The sequence below is a fragment of the Sylvia atricapilla genome, chromosome 8 (genome assembly GCF_009819655.1).
Source record: "Sylvia atricapilla isolate bSylAtr1 chromosome 8, bSylAtr1.pri, whole genome shotgun sequence".
Lineage (NCBI taxonomy): Eukaryota > Metazoa > Chordata > Aves > Passeriformes > Sylviidae > Sylvia > Sylvia atricapilla.
In genome coordinates, this window is record NC_089147.1 from 8,193,165 (window position 1) to 8,220,537 (window position 27,373).

At 40.0% G+C, this 27,373-nt stretch overlaps 1 protein-coding gene across 9 annotated transcripts in view; it reads left to right on the forward strand.

Moving 5' to 3' along the window:
- Window positions 1–27,373, forward strand: part of ABLIM1 (actin binding LIM protein 1) — a 192,069-nt gene that overhangs the window by 123,189 nt on the left and 41,507 nt on the right. For all 9 annotated transcript variants that reach the window (XM_066323535.1, XM_066323537.1, XM_066323536.1 and 6 more), the window contains exons 7-9: window positions 18,465–18,552; window positions 23,126–23,184; window positions 25,528–25,590. In XM_066323535.1, the coding sequence (XP_066179632.1) occupies window positions 18,465–18,552; window positions 23,126–23,184; window positions 25,528–25,590 (210 nt within the window). The remainder of the gene's footprint in view (window positions 1–18,464; window positions 18,553–23,125; window positions 23,185–25,527; window positions 25,591–27,373) is intronic.

The window sequence follows — 27,373 nt, forward strand, 5'->3', positions numbered from 1 at the left end:
CCACAGTTCAGAGAGGGCTGCAAACCTGTTTGAGGCAGGACAATTAACAATCTCCTTATCCTGTACTGGAAATCACCCACAACCTTTCAGTTCACCTGAACTTGTAATTTAGATAAAGCTTGAGATTCCTCACAGGAGGATTACCATCTTCCCTCTTTGTTTTCTTTGGCAATGTTTCTTAGGAAAATTTGGGTGGGTCTGATGATTTATATCATGTTGGTTGTGTCTTGTTCTGCTGTTTCCCCCTTAAGAAGGAAACCATGTTTTTACTGTGAAGTAGCACACTTAGAGGAATTGTCTAGGTAGAGGTTATGTCTATCCAGCCCAAATTATACCTATTTAAACGCAGTTGGAAAAAAACCCAAAACACTTTGTATTTTGTTAATAAAAATTATTGTAGCCAATGTCCTGTAGTAAACATAGTGGTCAGTACATTTCATTTTATTTGTCAATAAAATAATTCATTATGTCAGAAGCAGAGTATGCTTTCTAATCATCTTCATCCAAAGAAATTTTTAGAAGCGATTGAAAGGATATATATGGTACATTGTGTACAAACACTTCCCTCTAATGGATCAGAAGCGATTAGCAACAAGCCATTTTGATGCTGCTTTATTTTCTGCTTATTCTTATTACATCTAGGGCAGTCTGTAGAAAAACTGAAGGGAGATAAAAGCATGGAAGTTATCTTTGGGTTCACAGAGGCTGGGGCTGTCTATTTTACCACTAAAAGCCTATTTCACTTATTTATTTATTTTTATTCAAAGACAAATTGAGATTCTTTGCAACATTTTAGACGTGCAACTCCTGCTTATTTTATCCTTCAGTGTGGCTTTAGCACCTCTGAGAAAGTCAGATTTTTTGGTCTTCTACAATGAACAGCCAGCAAGAGAGACAGCCACTCCTCATGTGGTCCTAAGAGTCTTCACTTCAGAAGCAGCTATGCTGTGCCCCTGGAGCACCCTCACAAAAACCCAAGAAAAGCCAAGGTTTGGGTTCAGACTCTGAGATTCAAGGATATATTCCTTCCAGCCCCCCTGTAGTGATGATCCCTTTGCTCGGTTAAGAAATGCATTAGGGGAAAGACAGGACTTATTTTGCTAATATCCACAAATCATGGAAGAATGCTCTTTTTTCCTAGGCCATAGATGTAACAACCTTCAGTAGCCATGGAAATATGCAAGAAAAATACCATGTACATTTAAGTCAGATCAGATATTTCTGATGTATTATTTGGCACATTGCTTTTGGTGACAAATACTCACAGATGATAGATGAGCACATGCCAACACAATAAATGTGGTAAATGTCCAATATGAAATAGATATTGCAACTTTCTTGAGCACACTGGATACTTTAATGCTTGAGTGTTTCGGGAAATGTTGTCAAGGCAACAGAGATCAGTGCTCTTCCTTGGATTTCTCTAGCAGAAAGGAATTTTTAGTTATGAAAAATTACTCATTTCCCATTAACTCTGGTAAAAAAGTTTTTAGCAGGCAATAACAGCATAGTGAGAGCAAGGACTTCTACACAGACTTTCAAGTGAGCAGTGGTTTTCATAGCTTCAGAGCTTGCCTCTTGAAAGATGCCTATCTAATACTAAATCTGCAAATTTCTGTGCAGACATGTGCAACTCCACAAATCTAAGTAAACCTGATCATGTATTTAGCTATTTGAAAGATGTTGACCTAAATGATTTTTGTCTAAAGTGTTTTTCATACACAATATAACTACTACTCCAGGGCTTGATTCAAAATATGTTAAATCATTGAGAAGCTTCCAACTGGCTTCAGAGAATGGTGAATCATGCCTGTATCCATGTATTCCATCTTTGCTTATCTAAAATGTCTACAACACTGCTAAGCAGCATTCTTTTACCTCTGCACAAAGAAGACAGAAGTAGGCTTTTACTGTTAAAATAGAAAGGTGAGGGCAGAAAAAGGTGGATATTTTGCATGAAATCGTATGTAAAGTCTGAGAATAAGATCAAGTTTTTACAATTTTCACCTTTTCTGGCTGTAACTGATATGAACAGGATTTGATCTCATCATCTAGAAAGAGAGATGTATATATCTGCTCTCAAGTGCCTTGACCAGCTTGCTACTCCATGCATTCATTTTTATAATGGCTTTTGCTTAATATTAATTGGCAAAAAAAAAAAAAAAATAGGCTATTGTGTGAATTCTTGTGGCTGTGCATAGCTCTAGTTCCTGTTCGAGGGGCTGCTGCCTGCCCTGGGTTTGCTTCCTGTGCACTGTTGACTCTTGCACCCCACCTTGTAAGGAGTGGCACGGTGCCATTTTCACAGATGGACCTGAAAAGGGTCCAGGCCACCAGAAGGTTCCCTTGATTTCAGACTGCAAGGTCAGGTCAAGTTCTAAATATGTTTGTGATATTGTAATTTATGCTGAGCTTCTTCTGATTTTAAAGAGGAGTAGTAACTTAAGATGTGGGACTTAACATGAATGAAGTTTAGAATTTGTAAATACTGTTACTTTAATTGCCAGAATTTTAAGATGTCTCGTGTGCTGTAACTAATTCCGAAATATGTCAATTCTGAGACACCTTGACTTCTGAAGTTAGAAGGAAATAACAGTAATTATGGGAGGGATAAAACAAACAAGCTGTGAAAGCTACTACATTCCTCTAAGAAAATTGTATCCATATTTAAGAGGCAAAGAATGTGACCCAGAAGAGCCTGTAAGTTTCTTTAGATATTTTCAGAGCTAGATTTAGAAACCTGTGCTGGGAAGGATTCATTGAAGCTTCTGTTGATTCTTTAGATGTGAATGAGTCTGTTCTAAACACTAAAAAATAAACAAATAAATATCATCACAGAACAACCTTGCTGGTTCCCATATGAACTAAATGAATTGTAAATGAATTATCTGAACAATGTCTATGTTGTTGAAGTGTTGCCTCCTGCAAACACTCACCCATGTGAGCAGCTCTGCTCATGTGAGTATTAGCATTCAGATGCTTCAGTTGACTGACTTCCAGGGACACTCAGCAGCCTGCATGTTTAAGTATTCTGTTTTAAGGAGACTTAGGCTCATAGCTCATGTGAAAACATCACCCTTCTCTGCAAAGATCCATGGACAGTTTAGTTAGGTACTTCACTACAGTCCTGTATCTGGTCCTGTGTTCTTAAAACACTTTCTAGATTGAGGAGCCATGCAGAGATCTCTTAAAGTGAGAATTATTTCAATTCTCTTCAGAAATGTTAAATGACAAAGTAGCATATATTCTTTTGCCAAATGAAGTATTTAGCAAGGCTGTTTTCATAACAATAATGCAGGAAGTATCACTAAATATTTAATTTACTGGATTTTAATGATGCAACCTGTACTGGTAATACAGGTTGACGTGAAAAAAAAGCTCAAACACTTTTATAGATGAAGCAATTAATGAACTGAACAGAGACTGATGGGATGGATCAGTCTCTGATTTCCAAAGTTGTGGAAAAAATAATATCTCTGAAGAATGCACTACTATTCTGTTTTCATAGCATTAGGTATCTCCTACTTTAAGTGTCTTACAGGCTTGGGAGAGGCTTTGCTCTCAACCAGGATCTCCCAGTCACTGCTGTAATCTACACACATCACAGTAATCCAGAGGAAAAAGACACAGAGTTATGAGAGGCAGCAGCAGAGTTTCATCTGTGATTTGTTAGTTCTGTGATTTGCTTTGTTTGTGTTTCATTTTACTGCCTTTAGAATAAAGGAGAAAATGTGACCATGTTGTTTGAACGTCCCAGGTAAATGATAACAAAAGCAGAAGCACATGCTGTGGTCATTGGCCTTTTAGTCAGGTGTGCACAGCAGAGCACAGAGACCTTTTTGATTATGGAGAATACCTGGGAGAGATCAGATAGGGTCAAAGCACAGAGTCCCTTGAAAACTCATCCTGTGTTCATAGAGTGTGACTGAAGCATGACCTCACTCCACAATGTGCAAACAAGATAAAGGGATACAGGTACCAGTGTGGGAAGTGGCCTCAGCACTTGGGCTGCATCAGTGTGAACTGGGCTAGAGTACAACCTCAGTTAAACTACGTGTTTCTACCAAAACTAGACCAGCACCCAGGAGGCTGTATAAATTCTTCAGAAGCTGTGGAAGTAATATTTAATAATTTCCAGAGGAGGAGAGCACCGAGTTCATAGAGCAGATGCCTCTCCCCGAGGGAAAAATGTTCTGAATTGTGTCGACATCAAGTAGTGACACACCGAAGTGGTGAGAAATGGTCCTGCCCCTGCCCGGGTGGGGGTTCTTCCCCTTTTCCTTTCCCAGAGTGCGATGGCCGAGCTGCAGCCCGAGTGGGTTGGATGTGCAGGGAGGGTTATTTGCTGGTTTTGGTGGGTGTGTGCAGGAGAGGGCTGAGGGAGGAGGAGGAGGAGTGAGGCTCCGGGCTGGGTGCAGCTCCAGGCACAGCCGGCTCTGCTCCTGCCTGAGCCTCGGCGGAGCCGCGGAGGAAATGCACTTGGACTGAAAGATCCCCATCAGAAGGTAAACCGCTTCCTGTGAAACCAGAGCTGACCTGGAAAGGGCCATGCCTTTCCTGCGGGAGGGAAGGGGCTGCGGCTTTGCGATGGCACTGAATAGCTTGGAAATCATAATAGGGTACTTGTGCTTTTGTTCCTGTGCCCAGAAGGAATTTTGTTTTAAAGGCTGTGTATAATTCTGCGGTTTAGATGAAGAGAGCGCAGCTACACGTTTGTAAAGTGCCAGGAAGAGAGGAGAATGGCACAGAGCTTGGGTTGTTTCTGATTGCGGCTGATTGCTGCTGTATGGAGGAACAATGCAGTTCTCTATCCTAAATAATTCTTGATAGAGTTTCTTGGCTCTTTTGAGCACTTTCGAGATTTTTTTTTTTTATGGAAATAAGGTTAGCATTTGTTTCTAGTTTCCCTGCGTTTTTGCTGAGAAATGTGTTTTATCACACATTTATAATGTGGAGCATTTAAATTATTACATTTATCACACATTTTTAATGATGAACACTGATTTTTTTTCCCTTAATGTGGCATTTGTTTGGATAAAAGGGAAATGAAAAGTTTAATAATAACTCAGAATATGGGTAAATGGTTTAGACAGGTTGCCTATGTAGCTGAGTTGCAGCATAGATTTAACTTAATTTAGACTACCGTTCCCTGATGAAAAATACCCTGCTGTAATTATTACCACATCAGGCACAAGATCAAAAATCTAGAATAAATACACCTGTAGAAAAATAATATAAATTGCTTGATGTAAAAATCTTTCTAACAGGATTTTAGTGATTCCACCCCATCAAAAATTTGAATTTGGCAGGAGGGGTAACTGTAGTTGGGAAAGACTTGATTTATAAAGATGACAAAACAATATCTGAAGTTGACAGAGCCCTAACAGAAGTTCAGTTGCTATGGCAGCATAATCACAAGGCATTAACTTCTCAGCAGTGGTTTGGAAACCATCCTTCAGTCAATTTGAACATCAATAGGAAGGGGAGGAATGTTAAGAGGGTGTAAAGATAGTGAATAATAAGAGCAGGTTGTAACAAGTAATTTGAAAAAATAACCAATTAAAGCTTCCTTATTGCCACAAAGGGATTTGTGAAATCTCTCAGGTGCTTATAAAATTATGGCTTATCTTTATAAATTGCTTTTGTGAGTACAGGGTTGCTGATTAGGATCTATATATCCTAGCAAAGCATCTTTAGCATCTACCTTGTTGATTTAGTTAAATATTCTCTGGTGTGTTTCTTGTACTAAATATTGCTAAAAAACATAAGCAGTCTGATGAAAAGTCTTTAAAATGATATTTCAGTAGAGGCATTTATATGACCACAAAGTTTCTTGCCACCCCCGACAGCCTTTATGACAAACAGCCACTGCAGGTATTCCAGTAGCATGGAACAGACAAAATAAGTATCTTTTTCATGTCTTAGAGGTGCACAGAACACATATCAGCTTTTAGCAGAAGAGTGACTTACCTGGATGAATGTATTATTAGTGTTAGACAATTGTATTAGGAATTCAGTTGCTTGGTTGTACTGCAGAACACATCTTATTCTCTGGGAAACCATAATACTCTATTTTTATTTTGTGGCCCCCATTGCTTCTTCTGTCTGTCTTTTAAACCTTGCATTATGCTGGTCCTACCTGCCAAAATTACCCACGAGAGATATAAAACTACTCATGAGCCCTGCACCAGAGTGTTTGAACTGAACCAACTGGCAGGTGGGATGTGGTGGCAGGGGAATGTGGCTGTGCACTCTGCAGCAATGTGAAATTATTTCCTCCACTTACTTTTTCTTTCTCCTGAACTGAGATCACAACGAAAAATGGATGAAATGGTGAATTGTTTTTTGAAAGATTCTGATGTTTCACCTTCGAGTCCTGCTTTAAGTCTTCCTATCAGTGAAAGTCAGTTTACAACTGACTTCTAGAAGTCTAGGCTAGAACTTATACCAATCCCCCATAAAAAATAATTGTTGGGAAGAATGCAGCAGTAACGTGTTTGAAACTTGAGAAGAGCCTGTTGGGACAAGTCTGTAGCTGTCACCTGCTTGTACCAGGCTCCATCCGGGTATTGTGCTCAGCATTCACTCCATGAGGACTCAGTCACCTCTCTCTTTTGTCTGCTTTGTCAGGGTGTTTTCCTGAGGGAGAAAAAAATTGAAGAAAAACAAATACTAACCCAAAAGATATGTTTGGAATCTCTAAGTACTTTGAAGCTCACAGAATTAACACCTGTCTTTATTGAGCAGGTGGTTTTACAGATGAAGAAATATGATCATGGTGGTATTTTATGGGTGATTAAATGTTTGAAATGACCACCTGAAGTACAAGATGGGTAGATTTTAATAATATGTTCATGCTACATTAGAAGATCCTACATATTTAAAAGCTTTTTGGAAAGTTATCTGGCATGTGTGACATTTATTACAAGCCTCCTTCTTTTTAAGAAGGAAAAATAGCACACAGTAAGAGATGCATCTTTTCATCACCAGCACTTCAGATACTCTGGCATTTCAACTATCTGTGAAACTAGTTTGGGATTTTTTTGTGGTTTGCAGAGGTCAAGGAAATGACTCCTGTAAATCATTTCAGTATAAGTTAAAATGTTAAGAAATTGATTTTTACATGTAGGATTTGGAGAGAGAGATTTGTTCTGCATAAAGATGGATTTGCTGTTGCTTAGAGTTCTGTAAAGGTGTGGCATCTTGGCTGGAAACTTCTCCCTAGGAGTGAGAAGAGTAAAATCTGAGGCAGTAAGAAACTTTAGGCAGATTTATCTCACCATCATCCTTGAACTATTACTGTTGAGGCAAAATCATGGAGGTACTGTAGTCAGTTGAAGATCAAATGACAGTAAATGTTGTTAGATATCCCTTTCTGCTTTATGTCCATCAGCTCTTTCCTGTTTGTCATGACAGTAATATGTGGGAATAGTTTTTCTGTGGTAATTAGAAATCTTGATTTTTAAATGAAGCTGAAGTAAACAAGACAGGGAGTAAAATCCCGACTGTGTCTTGGCTCCAACATACATACTCTGATTGGATGTTCCTGCCAGCAAGGATTAAAAAATGTACTTGCATAGTTTTGCAGCTGTAATTGGAAATCATGTGTATCAGCAGTTATAAGACTGAAAAATAGGGAGAAAAAAAAAAAAAAGTATTTCTTGCCAAAAAGAAAAGGCTCTGCTTCTAGAAGATTACATGTTGGTGGTCTGACATTTAATAAAAGTTGTCCTTTTTGAAAAAGGGTCAACTATTTCTCTGCATTTAATATCCAGGTTGCCCTGATGCCCTTTCTTATTTCCATTTTAAATTTAGTGTAACAATTCTTTGGCCAGAATTACAAACCAAGGATTCCTAAGGAATGCCTGGATGTAGTCAAATACAGGCTCATAACTGATATGGATGACTGTGGAGTGACTGTGAAGAAAAATATTAGAAGTAAATTTGTCCTTTCCCTAGGTAGTCATCTGTTATTTGTTGTGATCTCTTGCTGTAAGAGATTTCCAAAGGTAGTAGGTAGCATTGCAGTTAATCAAGGATAAAACCCCATTTTTAAGCTTTTTGAAGCATTATCAGATCACACTGGTTGCAATAGGATCCATTTCCTACAAGAGCAGGCTGTAGTCACTAATAGAGAAAAAATACTCCCTGCTTTCACTAAGAGAAGAAAATATTCCCTGCTTAATTGCCACATAAGATGTTTCCCTGTCAGGACAGTCCATCAGTCTCCCTGGTACAAACTGGCATAAATTGCATGTTGCAGTCTACTTTCTTTCTCACAGGCTACTTTTGTTTCAGATTCTCTGGTTGTTTTCTGTGGATGTACTGAGTCTGACCTCGTGCTTAATTGCTTGCTCCCCTCCTTTGGCCCTTGCAACTCTTGTTTCTCTGTTGTTTTTGGGACACTCCCTGTGAAGTGAATGCAGATATCAGAATGGAGCCCAGGCTTTGCTGAATCACATGCCAAAGCTTGCATCGTTCCTGAATCAGCCTTCTGACAGCTGGAAAGGCAGTTCTGTGTGAGATGAACAAGAAAATTGGCTGCAGTTACTTAGGTCTAGTGCTGTCCACTGCTGGGATTCTGAGAATTTTTCTCTGTGTGGTTTTGCTACAAGCATTAATTTTGGTCCTGGGTGAGTTGCTTAAGCTCCCTAACTCTCACTTTCTTCACCAGTCAGAAAGTGGTTTACACTTGCCCACTGAACGGTTTAACATGAGTTTTTCCTCGAGCTGTTCTCCCAGCCTTCCCCAGGGCACAGAGCCCTGTCTCAGTGCTGAGCTCTCAGAGTCAGGAGCAGTTTTGGAGCTGATGCAGATCGTCCAACCCCAGAACTTCTCCTGGCCTTGTACTTGAACTGTCTCAATGAGCCACAAGTCAGATTAGCAAAGCTGCCTTCCAGCTGCAAGGCCCCTGCTATACCAGGAATTTTACTGGTTAGCCCAGACAAGTCTCAGTGAACTCATTTAACTCTCCTGAAATTTTTCCAGTGTGACCTGTGCTCCCTAGGAGCTGCCTGATGCATTTGTAAAATCTTCTCTCTATATAATGCCCATTGGAATGGATTTTAAGGTCAGAAGCACTGCTAAAGTCATCTTGCTTGACCTTCTCTTTTTAAAATCAGAGCTTTTCCCTAGAAACCAAATGAAAGCTTATCCTTTGGGAAATTACCCAGTCATGAATACTGCAGAACAATTGCAAGGCCAAAAAATTTCCCTCATGCTGCTTAAATTACCTTTGCTTTTTAGAAACTTCACCTTGTTTTGAGGTTAAATTTGTCTAATTCCAGCTTTTTGATGTCACAGAGTTTTCAGTGGGATTGAAAAGCTGCTGCTCTTTCCTCCTATTACATCCTTTCTTTGCTTTCAATCACTTGCCATTGTGATCTAGTCCCCTCTGAAGCCTTTATCTGAGTGATGATTTGACTCTGAGTCCTTCAGGATCACAGCTGAAGGTTCACCTTGTGTTGATGCTTCTCCACTGAATTCCCTTTTGCAAATCCCTGTGTAGGCACTCACCAATGTTATAAATTTTTTTCTGCTTTTCCTTTATATTCATTGTACACATTAAATGGTCAGAAGAGCAGGCCCTTTCAGGTACTCAGTGCCAGCCTTTTCTGGGAGATTTTAATGATGTTCCCCAACTGCCTCTGTCAGTTGCTGTTGCCTCTGAGAACATGGCTCTCACTCTCCCAGGGCCTTGCCTTCTCCATTTGCAGGCATTTTACAGCAGTCTGTTAGGACATACTCGGTTGGTTTAGATGGTTTAAACAAGCATTGCCTGTGACTCACCAGCAGATTTACCAGGGAAGGTTTTGTATCCTTGTCTTGGCCAGCGGTACCTCATGCTGTGGGCTGAAGGAAGTCATCTCTGAGGTATCTGGCTCAGCAGAGCCTCCCCTGCTAGCAGAGCCATCTGCCTGAGCAATGCCTTGCTACACTTTTCTTAAGCCTCTTTGAGTTCAAATTATTCAGGTCTTGAATAATTTGCACATCTCGATTCATGAAAAAGACAAAAAAAAATCTTGCTCAGTCAGTCAGGAAATTGGCATTGTCAAATGCAGACCCTAAAGAATGTTCATTCCTGAACATTCCTGCCTTTTGCCTGTCATTTTCATCATTTTTCATCTACAGCTGACAAGGAAATTTTGTCTGATCTGTTTTTGGTTTTTTTCACATCATGCTGTATAAAGATTTTTATTGACTTTAAACATACTGTTCCTAGTTATTTCTTTGGTAAATTTATCTTTCCTGTTAGTTATATTTATTTCTAATTTAATGACTTAGTCATTGCCTTTTTTTTTTTTTTTTTCTTTTTAGTTAATTTTATCTGAGTTCTTATGATTGGGACCTGCAGCAGAACATCTTAAAAATTGTTTGGTTTTCCTTTTATGGTTACTTTAAGATTTAGGAATATGTATGTTCCTTCCAAATGCCAGATGCATGTATAATTATATATACATATCTAACATTGCTCTCTATTTCTGTTTGTCCCTACATGTAGTCAAATCATGTTTGGAGATATATGCTAATTTTTGAAAATGATAAAAAGCTTTTTATATTAGGATGAGGTCCAGTATTTATTACCTACTCTTAAGTGCAAAACTTTCTGATTTACGAAATAGCCTGTTGAGTTTTTTTAAGATACAAAGCAGTTTGTCAGTTGTTAGCGACTTTTCTAGCTAACTTTCAGCAGGTTGGAGTCAGCTGTATTTCTGCTGACTGAGGAAGCTCTTTCCAGTTCAAGTTACTTCCCATGGGTTTGGAGCTGTTGTTGCAGCACTGCAAACACAGCTGCAGTGGATGTCACCTGCTAATGCACAGACATCGACTCTGGTATTCGAGGTCCAGCCAGAGGAAGGGGTGGAGGGACCAACAGTCCCTTCACGTGAAGAGTTAAAAGGAGAAACAGGGTCGTGTCTCACTCCTCAAGTCCCATATTCCTGACAACTCAGTGGTTCTGTCATCGCCTAACGAAGGAAAACACGAGGATGTCTTGGAAAGCGGGAGATCCCCGGTGTTGTGGGAGATTGGATATTGTGTGTATCCGGGACAAAATCCATTCCCAGGGCTCCCTGCTGGCCCTTCACTTGTGCCACGGAGCTGCCACTCGGCACTGAACCAAGCCAAGGGCTCTGCTCTGCTCTCAGCAGGCTGGCCTGGGGCTGGGATGGCTTTACACCATCCTGCAGACATGGGCCACTCAGTACAGCTCAACACACCTACACTGCACTCTTGCAGTCAGCGCAAGCTTTTTTCTGGCTGCTGGAGTCAAAACTACAGTTACTCCAGCATTAGACTTTGAAAAGGCCCTTGGCACGGTGGTGGAGTTACTGTAAAGTAGCTTTGCTGGTTAATTCTGTTTACAAACTAATCCAGCAATATGAATGTGGCTCTAAGCAGGTCCTTCAGTTTCTGAAGTATCTTTTCATGTCAAAAATCATGCTGGACAAAATGCATACAAGATAAAGGAATATTTACTTATCTAAAGCTTTGTGAAGCCTAAGGATTACAGAAGATATAGAAAGCCCATACCTGTATTAGAAACTGTACCTGTTCCAGCATTGTTGAGAAATAGAGAAGGGATTTGTGTCAGGTACTTTTTGCTGAGGAGTTTAGAATTAAAAAAAGAATCTTTGCAATAAATGGAGTTTACAAGAAAATTAAATGGTGGGTGCTGGATTTTGCCTTCATATGCACCTAAAATAAGGGTAACGAAGGCAGTGAATTCACAGATTTGTATTATAATTGGATACAAATGAAACTTAACAAAATATAAAATATAGTACATATATTTCTTCTGGATTGCTTCTGATTAACTACTTATTCAGTTAGTGAGATTAGGTTTCTTGTGCATAAACCTAACACAAGATCCTAACAGAGATGATGCTGAAATCCTGGCAGTAGGCAATAAAGGTGTGTTTGCAGTTGCTTTGCTCTTTTGTACTGTCCACAAGATTCTAGCCAGCCACTTTGGGCTCCTTTCTTAGAGTACAATTTTTAGTTGAGTGGGATTCTCTTCTTTGTACTGACTGCTGTTAACTGTGTAAGTAGCATGAATTCTCAGCTTTGGTCCTGTGTGTAGCAATAGGTAGATTTTCCCCATAAAGACAGAATAAACAGCTCCATAAAGACCATAATTGATAGCTGAGCATCTCACCTGTGAGTGCAGCTTGCTCAACTTCGAGTGTTGCAAGAAAGCGAGAACTCAAAGCAGAGCTGACAGTGCAATCACAACTTGCAGGACCTTACTAAAGCAAGTCCAGTTGTTCTTCAGCTGCCATGAGGGCTGTTTCTTCATGCCAGCAGAGCAGTTTCACGGGTGGGAATTGACTGAATGATTACTCACGTCTCTGCTATAAGGAAAAACCATGCAGTGAATAATTGCACTGCTGTCAGCAGCAGCTGATGGGTATAACGATATCGTGTGTCAATGGAATTAACATTAATAAGTTACAAAGTTTATTACAGTCCATCCATTAAGGGATATGCTAGCATGGCATTGTCAGTCACTGTTGTAATGCTGGGAAGTATTTTTGTGCAAAATCAGACACTGGGCATGAATTAACAGTGCAAGTGTTCATAAGAGCAGGGCAGCTGGGGTTTTGTCTCACCCAAGGCAGCCCAGCAATCAGTGGTGGGCTCAGGGGATCTCCCATGTCTCTTCCATGCATGTTGTCATTCAGATTTACAGTCACAGCCTCACGCTCCATTTCCCACTTCTCCCCAGCCTTGTCTGTTGCAGCTCCATCAGCTTGGGAACTGCCAGTGTGAGCTCTGCTTCCTGCTGCTCCATCCTCCTGCAGGTTGAAGAGAGGCACAGGCTGTGCTGAGAGCTGCTTCTATTGAGATATTCTGACAGCAGTGTCAAAAACAGCTTTAGAAGGTCCAAATTTTAAAGATGCATATTAGACAAGGACTAATATTTAAAAAAAAATTATTGCACTTTCCTTCCATTGGTAGTAATAAAGAAACTTATGGTAGATTCTTAGCTCTTTTTTTTTTTTTTTTTTTTTTTTTTTTTTTTTTTTTTTTTTTTTTTTTTTTTTTTCCCTGAGCACAGATATTTGTAGTGACTTGCTCAACAGACAAGAGCCTGGGAAAAAAGAGTGGACAGTTTGGGTCAGGATGTTATTAGAAGCAAATTTTGGTCTTCATAGTGTTTATGCTGTTCCAGCCACTTGTGAGATCACAGAAGCCTGCAGAGAAGGAAACAATGGAATTTGATGTTACACCAAACATCAAACAGGGCTGAAGGTTCGGTGACCTCTGCAAGTAATTAAAATAAAGCTTCACTGGAAAATGGTAGACTACTGCCACAGTTCCTGTTTTACAATTCATGACATTCCTTAAGGGGTTTGAAAGATGAGTCTGAATTATTCTTTGTGCTGCTCTACAGTTTTAAAAGAGTTAAAAAATCAAGTCATTCTCCTTAGAGTCACGATAGGAATAAGTATTGGATAGGTTTTCTCTCAAATGGGCCTATTATAGCTGTTCATAAAAACTAAAAAAAAAAAGGAAAAAAAGGGAAGTGCTTTTACTCTCAAATGCACTCTTTCAACTGCATAATAGTTTTTGTAGTACTTAAATAGAAAAGTAAAGCTTCCTACATATTTAATAGCTGTCAGGTGACTGCCAAGTTACCTCTGAAAGGAGAGTGAAGGAGTGCAGCTGTGCAAATGTAACACAACAAATATGCACTTAATTGTGTCCTTTGGCCAGCAGAACATGTCTGTTGGTAATTAGTTCTTCCTCTACCAGACCCACTGGCATGTGAGCTCTCCTAGCGGGATCCTTGTTATTGTTCTCTCTGGCTCTTGTTCGCTGTTGTTCTGGAAGGAAGGACAGAGCTGAAGGCATGAGTAATAGGAAATCTTAAGCTCTCACGTTCACCAAAGAGGAAAACATTTATTTAATCAGCCTAGAGCTTTACAGGCACTCAGAGAATAAAAGTTAGTCTTGTGGGAAGTGGGGGCAGAGGGGTTGGGCTCAGAAAATACAGTCCTTGGCTTTTGAAGTGCTGTTAGCCCGGGGTTAACGCTCTACGTGAGCTCAGTGCAGGTACTTTTTCAGCTGGATTTTTGGGACAAGTTGTTCTGGCTTGTCTGCAGGTGTATTTGCAGCTCCTGGGTTGGAATAATCCTTGCAATACACACCACTGCCTTCCCTGACAGCTAGGAGTGACAGTACAGTCTTCAGGAGGTTCCCAAACAAGCAAAGTTTCTAAAATGAAGGCAAATGAGCACTGTGTATGTTGTGAATAGGTTGGACCATAGCAGGGTGAGAAGGTTGTACAGGAGCTCACAGAATGGTGTTCAGGTGGTGCTTCAAGTACTTCCTAACCCTCTAGTTTACCTTTTACACTGGTGGAGGTCTCTAAGCTGGGTGCACACGCTGTGTAACCCAGTGCCTCTGTTCTGCCACCTCTCTAACTCTGGTCATTACCCCACCCCATTAGAGGGAGCCTTCAAACCTCTCTGTCAGCAGTCCACAGAGGCTCTTAGTTGAGGAGGATCTGTAACATCCAAGTTGAAGTCATTTGGGAGAATAGCATGTTGAGAAAAGGCTGGAAATTTATAGCTTCTGAGTCTGAAAAGGTGATCTATGAAAAATCTGGTATGAAAAATGTGATTTCTTATTGTAAACGATTATTATAGCTCTTGGTATTGTTATAATACAAAATAAAGTTTGTACTTTTTGCTCACAGTACTTGGGACATGTCCTGTGCAGAATAAACACATACAGCTCCCCTGTGGAGTCCATCATCCATGAATCCTGGTCATTGACCCTCCAACTGTCCTTCACAAGCATTAGAGATGTGATGACATGGCTTTGTTTTTGACTGGTTATGAAGAGTGCATTTCTATAATGGTTTTCCTTCGTAGTCTTTCTCCACAGTATTCTGTGTAGGTAAATGTAATTTAACCTGCTTTGTAGACTGGGAAACTGAAGTTGATACAGACTTGATTCCAGTTTAAGTCTTGAAATTACCAGAATAAATAGATCCTTAATATTCTCTAAAATAATGTTGTATCTATTTCATTCATGAACCTGCATATAATGTGCATATTGTGGACAGTATATATATTTGCAGTATATGGAAAATAACTAAAACTCTTACATCTTTGATGAGTCACTGGTCAGTGAGATTTGCAGAGCCATAGAAAGCTACTCAAATTTAGCATCCATTTATCTACATTTATAATTATGCTAGTAGAATTCCTTAGGTCACTGTTTCTTCACTCTGCAATTCTAAGGCTCTAGAAGTATTCGGTAAATGAGAATGTACTTCTCCTTTTTTTTAATTTAACTTCTCCTGTCTGCTGTGTTCAGATGGGATTTTATCTGAGAACCCATTTCAGATTTGTCAGTGTGGGTAGAAAATAAATAGGCAAGTCAGAAGAGGTTGTATGTTGTCATAAATTTATAACTGATGTTTGTTTTTAGGGCACATGCGAATGTCTGATGATTTTATAGGGAGTGACAACACATAGGTTTAATATTTCATTTGAAAATAAATTGTCAATTCATTAAATTCCATTTAAGAATTTAAAGTAAAAATGTTGAATATCATTTGGGTTGCTTTTAGCACTTCTAGCTAAGCAAATCAATGTATTTACAGCAATTAATTTAGCTTACTCCATCCTATTTTAGGGACAGTCCTCTAAGATATGGGTGACAGTTTGTGCTTGATGGTTTGGATAGTCCTGATGACTCAACCAAAGTGAAATTATTCAAAAGGAACCACAAGCAGTATGATAGATCAAATCCCAGTGCATAGCACAGAGAACTGCAAAGAATTTCTGGATGTGAACTTGAGAAGGGGCGAGGAGAACTCAGCACAGTGAGAAGCCAAGAGCCTTTAACCCTCTGTCACCTTGACTGAAGAATGGGGCAAATGTGCACCTAATCAGTGTTAGCTGTTATTGCCATAAGGATTGAGATGCAAACCTTTTAATGCACAGCACAGTAGCATGAGATCCCAGAAATAGCATACTGAATGAGGGTTTAGTAGCCCTAAAAGGGCAAAAACAGATGTTTAGAAAGTGTGAATATTTCATTGACCTGTAGATGCAAACGTTTTTCCTAATACATTATCAATGACTGATATTTAGCAACCATTTTCCCAGATGGTCACAGCAAGTCAGTCACAGCAAGATGAGTCTTGAATAAGTTGAAATTCAGAATGTTTTCCAGCAAATGCCTACTGTAGGAAAGATCCAACTCATGAGTTGTAGGAACATTACAAGGGGAGAAAACTCACGAAACTGTTTTGGAAGTGTTTAACAACATCAACAACTGCAGCTGCTCTGATAAGTGACTCCCCCAAAACCTCTCCAGTGCAGGGTGTGTTCTCACTTGGATTTACAGGGTTGTGTTATCTGGGGCGTGGTGTTCATTCATCATCACTCACACCAGGCTAAGATTTAACCAGTTGTTTCAGTCTCAGGGAAAGACCTGATAAACTTGAAATTGATCCCTTTGGCTGTTTGGAAGAGGCAGGTGTACATGGTTTGAACTACATTCCCTTGACAGTTGCTTATCAGCAGTTTTCCAGGAACACAAAACTTCAGAGAAGCTACAGGTCTGTGCATTATAATGTGCTGAATTCTGGATTTCTTTATCCTATAAATTCTAGTCCTGGATGAAACCAGTGGGGCACCTCAGAGGTTAAATAATTGCTAGGGAGAGTGAGAGATGAAGAAGGCAGCCAGTAATGAAAATGACAGAGAATGAGCATTAACTGTGTTTTCCTCTCTTAGTTCAATATTAGCTTTGTTGCTGCAAGTCAAACATCAGTTCTATGTTTTCTCCCTCATTAGCTTTTCTTCCTTGAGTAAGCATATTTTATAGTTAGTTCTCATTTTCCCTTTTAATAGAGACCCTGTTTTGCCTGATAGCTCTAAATCTGCTTTACTAAAAACGCTGAAAGCCCATTACTCTCCATTTGGTGGATTTTGCCCCTAAAATGCAAGAATCAACAGTAAATGAAGGACTTGATTAAGAGAAGTGCAGGCTTTTTGCAACTGAACAGTGAAATGTATAACTAAACTAAGAGCACACTGAGTCCTCTTCTCTGGCCTTGTACTGCTGAAATTCCTGGATGAGAGTTATTAAAATTGAATGGTGCAGCTTTACCTGTACAAGAGCTGGGTGGTAGAGCTGATTTTCTGGTAGCTGTCAGGTGTTTTAGTCCATGTACTTCATTATCTCATATAAATATGTTTAAATAAAAAAACTTATGTAATGAATGTCAAATGTGAACCAATAATATGTTGTTATTCTTCTCAATAGACAAAATGAATAGTTGGATTTAGTAGTGTTACGGTCTTAAGTATGATGAGGTAGGAGATGGTTTTGATGACATTTTACAAGTCACCTATAGAGTAAACAGGTATTTTGTGCATATAATATCTCAGTGGATGGGGGATATTTGTGGAAAAGGATTTGAGGTTAATTTGTTTGGAAAGTGAGATACAAATTCAAAAAATTTTGGAATTTTTTACTTATTACTAAGAAGGATAATTTTCTAGCATTAATTATTTTTCTATTTAAAAGCCTGATGTGTACATTTTGTGCTTAGTATATGATGTGAGGAAGTTAATGTATTGATTGCTTTGGTCTCCTAAGGAGAAGAAATCACATTAATATTAATGTCTTTATTTTTCCTGTCATTATCGGCCTGAAATCTGATCAGTTTTACCTATTATGGGTATCAATGTGTTTAAAAGACTGAATGACTCGGTGGATTTGGATTTGGGTAACAGGATCTAGGGTATTTAGGACTTTTACATCAGTAGTTCAAATTCAGCTCAGGCTATCTGTGCTGGTATAGCTTCTGAAGTCAGGCATTTGAGAATTAAATTAATGGTCCCAGAATTGGCTCTAGAAAGCTCTCTTTACTAATACCCATATCAGCAGTGTAGGGAAGAAGGCCAAGGAATCAAATGGCAGATTGAAAACTCATTCATTGACTAAATCCTTCCATAACAATGGAGCAATTGAGAAAATATGTGGTGTTTGGCAAAACAAGGAGGCAGCAGGTTTACACAAATTTACTGCAGTGTGACATTCATTGCCTTGGATTGTTAGACAGATGAAGATTTAAAAAGGTGTTTGTCAAATCATGGAGAACAGGTACCTTATGATGTAGCTCCTAGCCAGAAAGACACTGGTTACTTGAATGGGAAGGTGTGAAGAGGAAAGGCTGCTCTGTGTTGTGTTTTCTCTTACAGACTTTTCCCCAAGCAGTCACTGCTGGCCTCTGCTGAGGACAGGACAGACCACAGGGCTGAAGGAGGTGGCAGAGCTTACATTCCCAGTGCTGCTGTCACATCATCAGGGCAGTGTTGTATCAAAACAGGGGAACTAGAAAGAAAAGGGCAGTGGTCAGTCACGAAATAATGAGTGCTCAGAAAGCAGTGCAATCCATTTGTCCCTCATGTTCCTTTCTTGTTTTTGTTTAGGCAGGTGACAAGCATTATCATCCAAGCTGTGCACGATGCAGCAGATGCAACCAAATGTTCACAGAAGGAGAAGAAATGTATCTGCAAGGTAAGGATGTCTCCATTACAAAACAAGAAAATCAGACATTGTGATATTTTCAGTCACAGACCTTGGGAATTTATAAACCATTCCCATGTAATATATCCAAGGAGGACTATAGTCATCCTGTCCTCAGTTGTGTTCTCATATCTTTTCACTTGATACCCTTTTGCTCTCTTAGGTGGCCATAACTGTGGCTTTGCAGGGACTCTGCACCCGTGCTGAGGCAGCCTGTGCTTCCTAAAAACTGAAATTTATTAGGCTGTCTCTGAATTTGACATCTCATGGATAGTTTAGCCAGAAGGGTGTATGAGATACCAAGGGGAAGGGATTTCCCCTGGTTTCTGCTGATCAGTTTCTGTGCTATTCTGTAAAAGGCAAGGGAAAATCTTCCAGAAGCTGCTGTGAATTTGTTCTGAACCGTGTAGACCTCATACCTCATGCACTCATTGGCAGAGTCTCTCCTCCAGTTCTTAATTGTATTTGCTTCCCTTGCCTGCTTCCTTTTTCTCTGGTCACATCTCTCTTTTTATTCCCATGTACTTTATTTTTTTATCTTTCTATAGCCAGTTCTTTCTTGTATGTTTATTTTCATCTCCCCTTTCTTGTTAAAACTCTTGCACTCCAAATTATTGCCAAGCTTTTTTTTTTTCTGATTTTTTCACATAAAAAAAGAATATGCTCTTCTCTTTGATTGAAAAGTGTCCTTGATCTGAATCCCACCTACTCTCTGAGAGGATGATATATTAGCTATTAAGTTCTTTATATTGCTTGCTGTAGTATTACTGTTGGTAGAAAGATGTATAATACCCATTTATTTAAGCCAGAAATAAAAGTGAATAAAGCAGATACATGTTGAGATTTTATATATTGGACTTAGGTTAAAAAACTTGAGGTACTTGAAAGGAATGTAGAAGAATAGCAAAAAAATAATCCAAGTGTGGTCATAGTCATTCTTTGAAATCCTGAGGAGAGGTTCTTACTGGAGGAGTTCCAAAATAAGATAATATTGTTAAGGCATTCCTTTGAAGCTAACTTGTTTTATTTTGTAGTTTGTCCTTCCTTGCAGTCTCTCTCTCTCATCTCTCCCTGACCTTATACCTCAGTCATCTTATTCCAGCTGTGCCCAGAACGGGATGTGAAATTGTGTATGAGCTCTGCTTGGCAGGAGCAGGGAGAGGCTGGAAGAGGGCTGGGTGGGAGGTACATACAGCTTTCTGATGGCAAACTGGAAAGACTAACTTGAAAGCAGCAGTTACAGCATCTGGCAAATCGTAGTTTCCTCACATGGTGGTGTGATAAAGTACAGGCAGAGTTCAAAATGAGCATCAGATCATCCTTTGCCGTCATTAATTAATAACAGCCATTTCCAACTGGTGCCATTTGCACCAGCCCAGCAGAGAGTGGGACTTCGGGTTAATTGAGCAGGCTTTGGTGTAAGTTTCTGCAGATCAAAATAAGACAGAAGGTATCACTTTTACTTAAACTAGGCTGGAGTTTGTCCTGGACAAGTTCAGGTGATAAGAAAAGAGAGAGAAAATAAACCTGGCAGCAGCTTAATCTGCTGTTCTCTTATAGGTGTATCTCTCTTTCTTGTGGTTATGAATCAATGTTCATTGTGCTCAGTCTGTCCCAGGGGAGGAGCACCTCAAATTGCATTGCTTTATTGTTCACAAGACATTTTCTGACTAACTAATGTAATTGCTGAGTGTCCTCCAGACTATCCTGCCAAAGCTTTGCTGAATTCAGCCTGCTGGTAAGTGTGAGGAGCTAAAAGCCTCTCTTGTGCAAAGCTCTCAGCTGAAATGCATATCCTGACTCCATCCAAGTCACTGACCCCAGGGTGCAGAATAACAGCATTCCAAGCATTTCTCCCAAACAGAAATACAACACCACAACAATAAAGCTAGAACAAAAATCACGTTGTTGATAAAATATGAAAAGAGGTGGCTTCCATCTCACCTCTAATTGTACTGTCCCTAGAATATGAAAACACAGTCTTGGTATTGCTTTTATAATAGAGAAGCTTGGCAGGATTGTGGTAGGAAATTGTATTAGAAATGTGTGGGAAACCTGCAAAAGGAGAACACGGGCATACAGGCTGTTTGTCTTGGGGCTTTCTGTGTTAAAGATGGTTGGAATAATCCTGGCAGAAACACTCTAGCTTGGCACTGCTCCAACACATGAAAATAAGAAAGAAGCAGCATCAGAAGCTCTCTCTTTCCCACTGACTTCCTGGTAATACATTATTTTATGGCCTGCTCCTCAAGGCTGTTGCTGAGCTAGGAATGTCCAGTATTTAAAGGGCTGCTGATGTTGAAATAATGGTGTGTGGAAAAAGTATAAAGCTAAATAAATGAGCATGCTAGTTGGTGTTTGCCAGGTGAGCAAACAAACATATGTTAAGAATGGAAATAATGACAATTTGCTGAACTGTTTCCAGTAGTAAAAGAGAAGAGTGATGAAGCTTGGGAATTTGCACCCTTGCAAGCATTTCAAAATAGACTGGCATGTTTGGATGAATAGTATCTACAAAATGTAGGTGGCTCAGAGTTCAAGATCACAAAATATATGTACATCTAACTTCTTAAGCCTGCCCTGTCTGATTCAGATTTTTAAATGTCACATCTTTCAAATCTCTTACCGTTTTGTGAAAGAAACCCCACAAGCCTTAGCTAAGGTTTCACCATGAAAATGACATCCAGGTTCCTGCATTTCTTGTTCACTTTCAGCATTCTCAAAGGTGTCCCTAAACTGTGCCAATTTGTGATAAATACTGCCCAAAATGCAGTGACAACTTTCTCTTTGATGGTAGGGAAAGTTTAACAGAAAAGAATCACAGAATTGTTAAGGTTGGGAAGACTCTTAAGATCATCAACTCCTGCCATTAATCTAACAGTGGGGTACAGAGGAATAGGGATCGTTTTTCTCAGGGCCACACAGGAAGGAATCTCACAGCTGGATTTGAGACTTGAACTAAAATCTTCTGAGCCTTAGTTCATCCTTGAGCAGTAGGTGTCATATTCAGAGTTATTAGTGTCTGAGTATACTCAGATCACTTCTTTTAACATGAACTTACAGCCTTATAACCTGAACTCTCTTCCTCCTGCATGGACAGGGCACAGCTCCCTCCTGATCTCGCAGGCTCTGTGGGGTCCTGGCTCTGAGGCTGCTGTTTGTTTCCAGAGAAGGCTCTCGGTGCACTTCCCCCTGTTGTCTGATGGTTTCCCTCTGCCAAATGCACAGTTTCTTCTTCCTCGGCTCAGACTCACAGCCAAACATCTCAGACCCTTGCTCCAGAGTCACAGCCTGTCTCCTGATGATGACTGTGCTGTGTACTGCTGGGGGTGAAATGATTCCTGCTGGTCTTTACTTCTGCACCAAGCCATGTAAGGGCTGGCTAGAAGAAAGTTTCCTGGGGCCCTGACCCATCCTTCTGTCCTCTGAGGGTGGGGTTTCCTCTGGCTGCTTTGAGCTAATAGTCACCAGCAGGAGACCTGGACTTGGCTCTGTTTGGTTTCTTTGTGGACAGAGTCAAGAGGTGATATTCCCCCCTGCAGATAGTCAGGGCTCTGGATTGGCTTTGTGGTGTCTGGAATGAAGGATGAATTTGAATGCAGCTGCAGTCAGTGTTAAAAATCAGTCTTAGTTTCTGCTCTGTTTCATCTTGGCTGATACCTGCCAACAGCTTTCCAGCAGTTACCACAGTTTACACTTTATTTCAAAGGACAACTGAAAAGGGATGGAAATGCTTCTTGCCCCTGACATTGCTCAGTCCTTGAAGACAGCAGGATATTCTTATTTTACAGCACAAGAAAGAATCTCATATTTTGGGAAACAAACAGCAGAGGACTTGACTATTTTAGTAGGATGTATAGCTGGAATATGTCATGTGGAAGCAGCAGTGCTTCCACACCAGGGCACAGGGTAGAAGTGCTGTGTGTACCAAAGGCAGGAATGGTGTGCTGGGATCCAGGGAGAGGCTCTCCCATGTGCAGCTTTGCACCACTTGTCATCCTGGCCACTGCCAGTGGGTCACACAGCCCTGACTCTTGCACTGTGAAATCTTAAATTTTGCTTTTCCTTTTGCATTTTTGCGTGAGGGAAGATGTGATCTGAGTAGTACTTTACAGAACTGAGTATAACAGCTATTGCTCAATGGATTTACAATCAGAACTTCTTTTCTATGCATAGGGCAATACATAAGGGGAGAAGAGATCAGGTAACCATGGCCCAGTTCCTTTGCTCTTACCCTCCATCCTGCCAGAGGAACCCTCTCTCTTTCAATCCCTCCAGCTGGTGCTTACTCACCCTGTTGGTGCTTGAGGCTGCTCGAGTTTTAATTAAGAATGTGTGCAAAGTGCTTTGGCAGCCTCAGGACAAAGCTGCTGTAGATACGCCAAGGATTTGAATTTTATTTTCCATTATATTTCCCATGAGCTAGACTTTAATGTGAATTACTCTCATAGTTCATACAGATTCAGCAGCTGATGCAATGAAGACATTCTCTTTAATAACTGGCTTGTCATGAGCAGAAGTCATCTGCTTTGCTCTGAATAAAGATGTGTTTCTCCTCCCTCAGGTTCCACTGTCTGGCATCCCGACTGTAAGCAATCCACTAAGACTGAAGAGAAGCTCCGGGTAAGCTGAACTCATGGCTCAGTGACACACCATACATTTTGCCCACACAATAATTGAATGTTGTTTTTAAAAGAGTGACTTTTTCCATGTTTTTTTCACATAGCTGTCACAACTCTGGCAGAATATACAGTGGAGGCACTTCAGAGGTATTGCTCTGATTTTTAGGCTTACCACCTTCACATACCTGTCTCAGTGCACTGCCTTAAAGATAGTGTCATTTACTGACATACAGACGTGGCCAAGTATCTAAGACACTTCATTTCATATCTCAGTTGTTGTGAGAGAGACTCTTAAGGAGAAGATATGAACAGGGCAAATGCTATCATATATTTTAGTGGTTTTGCACATCTGTGTAATTGCTCTATAGTTATCCCCTGTTCTGCGTGGTTATTTGCAGCATTTAAACAAGATGAATTCTTCTTTCTTTGCCATCCAAGTAAGCCTCAACCTAAAGTGATCCTGATTTGAATGCCAAAAAGAGCCACAATTACCCTTGGAGTTACATCAGCATATTCAGACAAACTTTCTGGGTCAAATCCTCAGTGACATTAATGCTGCACTGATAAATGCTAGAGCCTGGCTTTTTGCAAGAACCAGGCAATTCCAAGCCCTTATTCACTGATTCATCCTCTGGACAATTTTCTCTTTTTGATGTCTCAGTTGGTCCCTTGAACTTTGTTATTAGTTTTCAAGATAAGAATATTAGAGACAGCATATGAATAAATTGTCTTTCAGATAAGAAAACTGAGAGGTACTGGTATGAAAGATACCTGTGACATCCTATGGGTTGTATTCTATGTGGGTCTCATTCACAGAAAGCCACATCCTTTAGTATTTATTCCAGTACACTGGTATGTAAAACATCCCCCACTGAGAATTAATTATGGTCATAGGCAATGTGCAGATAAATTCCTGTTGAGCAGAGTTCATGTTAATGGGGGCAAACACCAACACTGGCCCTAGATGGGCATGTGGTCTAGAATGGCCAAACCTCAGTGCAGGTACCATCCAGCATTCACATATTGTTCTGTCTTAACTTTTTGTAAGAAAATGGAAAATTATGCCTGACTGGATTTTCTTCCTCATTTAACAGTTTGAATGTAAGACAGTATTTTGGCTATGCTTAAGTGTCAGAGTCTTTGTGCCTTCTAGTACTTTGCTTGCAGTACAATACCTCCCTTTCACTTGGACCCAGGAGTTTTATCAAAGCACTCCTGACTACACTGTGGCCCTTATTGGCCTTCTCCAGCTGACCTTATAAATCATTTGGCTTATTTTCATTCCCCATGGAAATGTCAGTAGTCCTCTTCAAGTATTTCCCTTTTTGTCAGTATTCTCCTCCCTCAGCTAACTTTAATTGGAGTGAACGAAGTAAATGGATTCACTCACCTGCAGGGCTTTGTCTAAGTGAGTTCCTGCAGGAAGGGGAAGGGAAGCTGAAGAAGGCAAACTGAGGGAGCATCTGAGCAGTGTGACAGCACAGCTGTCCTGCAGCACCACATTCCTGGAGAAGACCTTTTATGCAGAGGTTTAACATGTCCTTGAAAGGCTTTGATAAATGCCTCACACTGAAGCTGGCTGAGATGCACCGTTTTTAGCTTCTATGGTACATCATAGGTAGTTTCTGTCTGCTCTGGTGCAAAGTCATAAACCCTATTGTAATATCAGCTGGAGTCCACTTTGATGACTTTGACACATGTTTCATCCTGTTGACCCAAATGAAGGCAGTAGCAAACAGGTAGGTACAAAAACAAACAAAAGCGGGGCAAGTATGTACTTCTGAGCATGTCAGCACTAAATTGGGATCTCTACTTTGATTGAATTTCAGTTTTTTATTCAGGGTAAAGCCTACACGTTTTTTGTGGTTCTGCAAAAAGCCAGTGCCATTGACTATTTGCTTGCTGGGTTTCCTTTCCCTATAGAACAAAACAAAACAAATTCCCTTTTATCACTGAAGTAACTTCAGAAGTTTTCAGCAAGTTCTGTTTTCTCTCAGTAACTGAATTGTGATATAAACTAATCAGCATTTGAGCTGGTCAAGATCTGAGAGGGAGTTCATAAAAGCAGTGGTTGCTTTAGATCTTTTCCCCACGGATATTCGTGGAAGTTTACAAAGACAAAACAAGCAGAAAACAAAGCAACCATATGCGTGTTACAAAAATATATATTGTTTAGGTGTTTATTTACAACTGTCTGGCTGTTCAGGATTCTGCAGCGGTCAGTAAGTAACAGATAACACAAGCAGATGATAATAACTTGATTGAAAAAAAAAAGAGCTTAACCACTGAACTGGGGAAACTGCTTTCCTTTTCACTCATTTTTCCCTTTTGTGTTTCATGACAGCATTCCTCATCTGAGTTCTTTTATCCAAAGAGTCTGGTTCTGCGCAGGCCACGCTCTGCAGAGGTTTGCTGTTGTGTTTTCATAGTGTTGATAATGATCTTCTTTACTGAGAAGATTCTTCATTACTGTCATTTGCTGCGCTTGCTACTACTCCTGCCACACAGCTTTCCTGCTATCACTTGCCACCGTGGGCACTGACGCTGTATTTTGCATCACTTGTTTCAGTGTTGCTTGTTAATTCTCACTTTTTTTTTAATTTTGTTTAATGAAATGCTTAAAATTAACTTTTTTATTTTAGATTCAGATGAGTTTTTGGGGGCTGTAGTATTGGGTCTTCCAGTATTCCAGAAAGTTTTCCTTCTGAAACAAAAATTTAGAGTGCAAATATGAAGCAAATGAAAATGGTGAAAAATATCTGACTTTAAAGCAATGGTTTAAAAAAAAAAAAAAAAAAGCTTTCCATGAGCAATGACTTATGTTTTTAGAAAAAAAAAAGCCATCAGTTAAGTCACTTCCTTTTTTATATATATTGACCAACTACCCATTAGTACTTTAGCTGAGAAAATGCTTACAAAATCCCAGGTCTGGATGTGCTGCCTATGTGCTGCCTGAGAGCATTTGCCTCTCTAGTCTGCTGCAGATCATATATGAGTTGCAAGGTCCTCTCTGTCCTCTTGTCTCTGGAGTAGCTTTCTACTTTCAGATTTACTGAGTTTGCTTTACACCTGCAAACACCAGCCAATTCCATTTCTTCCCCTTGAGGGCAGTGTTTATTTGTTGGTTGTGACTGCTGTGGGAGGTGTGGCTGTGCTGATGCAGGTGCACCTGAGGTAGTTTTCACCTGGTGATGAAGTCAGAGCACAGTGGTGCAGACCTGGCACAGGCTGGCAGCAGACAGGCAGGCAGAGAGTCCATGCCACTGGATTTCCTTGGTGTTGGTTTGCGCAGCCTTCACATCTCTCATTGCAGAGTAGATGCAGTCAAATGTCAGCCAGGGCAGGGTGTCTGTGTGAGATCCAGCCTGCAGGATGGGGTTGGACAGTGGAATCCAATTCTGTGATTCAGTGGAGGTTAATGCAAGTCCTCTAGCCTTTGTCCTGCACAGTGGTTTAGTTACTTAACTACTATTGAACACCTCTCTCTCTCTCTCTTAGCTACAGATCTGTATATCAAGAAAATGCAGCATAAAGATGTTTTAGCAGTGTTCCTAAGGAGAACAGTGTATTTTCAGTCCTAGACTTTATGGGATAAAATCCTGGAGTCTGAGAACAGAAAATTGTGGGACTATTTCACTCATGTTTTAGGCCAGTGTAATGACTTTTTGCATTTGGCTTAGAATGCATGAGTCTGAGTTTCCAGTGTTGAAATCCAGGAGCCTCAGGATTAAAAACCCAAATCCTATTCAATGTATTAGAAAAATATGCAAGGCAAAATAGGAGCAGCCCATGTTAAAATAAAGGTGTGTTCTCCTTCTTGTTTTGTAGACTGTACAGCATACAAATAGCTTAGGGTCAGATTAATATCTTCTTGTGTAAATTTGGTCAGTATTGTATTCTGTTTAGATTTATATGGTGATTCTACAAAGTGTAACTCAAGGCAGATTTTGGCTTCAAGTCTTTTTCTACAGAGTAGACACAAAGGTACTGTCATTGTCGTCACTATAAAAGTGGGCCAAAGGCTTGAACCTACATGAAAATTGTAGTTAGAAAATGGTAGGGTGAAATCCCCTGAATTCTCTTGTGAAAGCTTGTGTTGAATTCAGTATGTTCTGCACTTCCCACTTTATTTTCTTGTTCTTCCCACTTAACATACTCTTGATGAAGGCTAAGTTTGCATGAGTGGTATT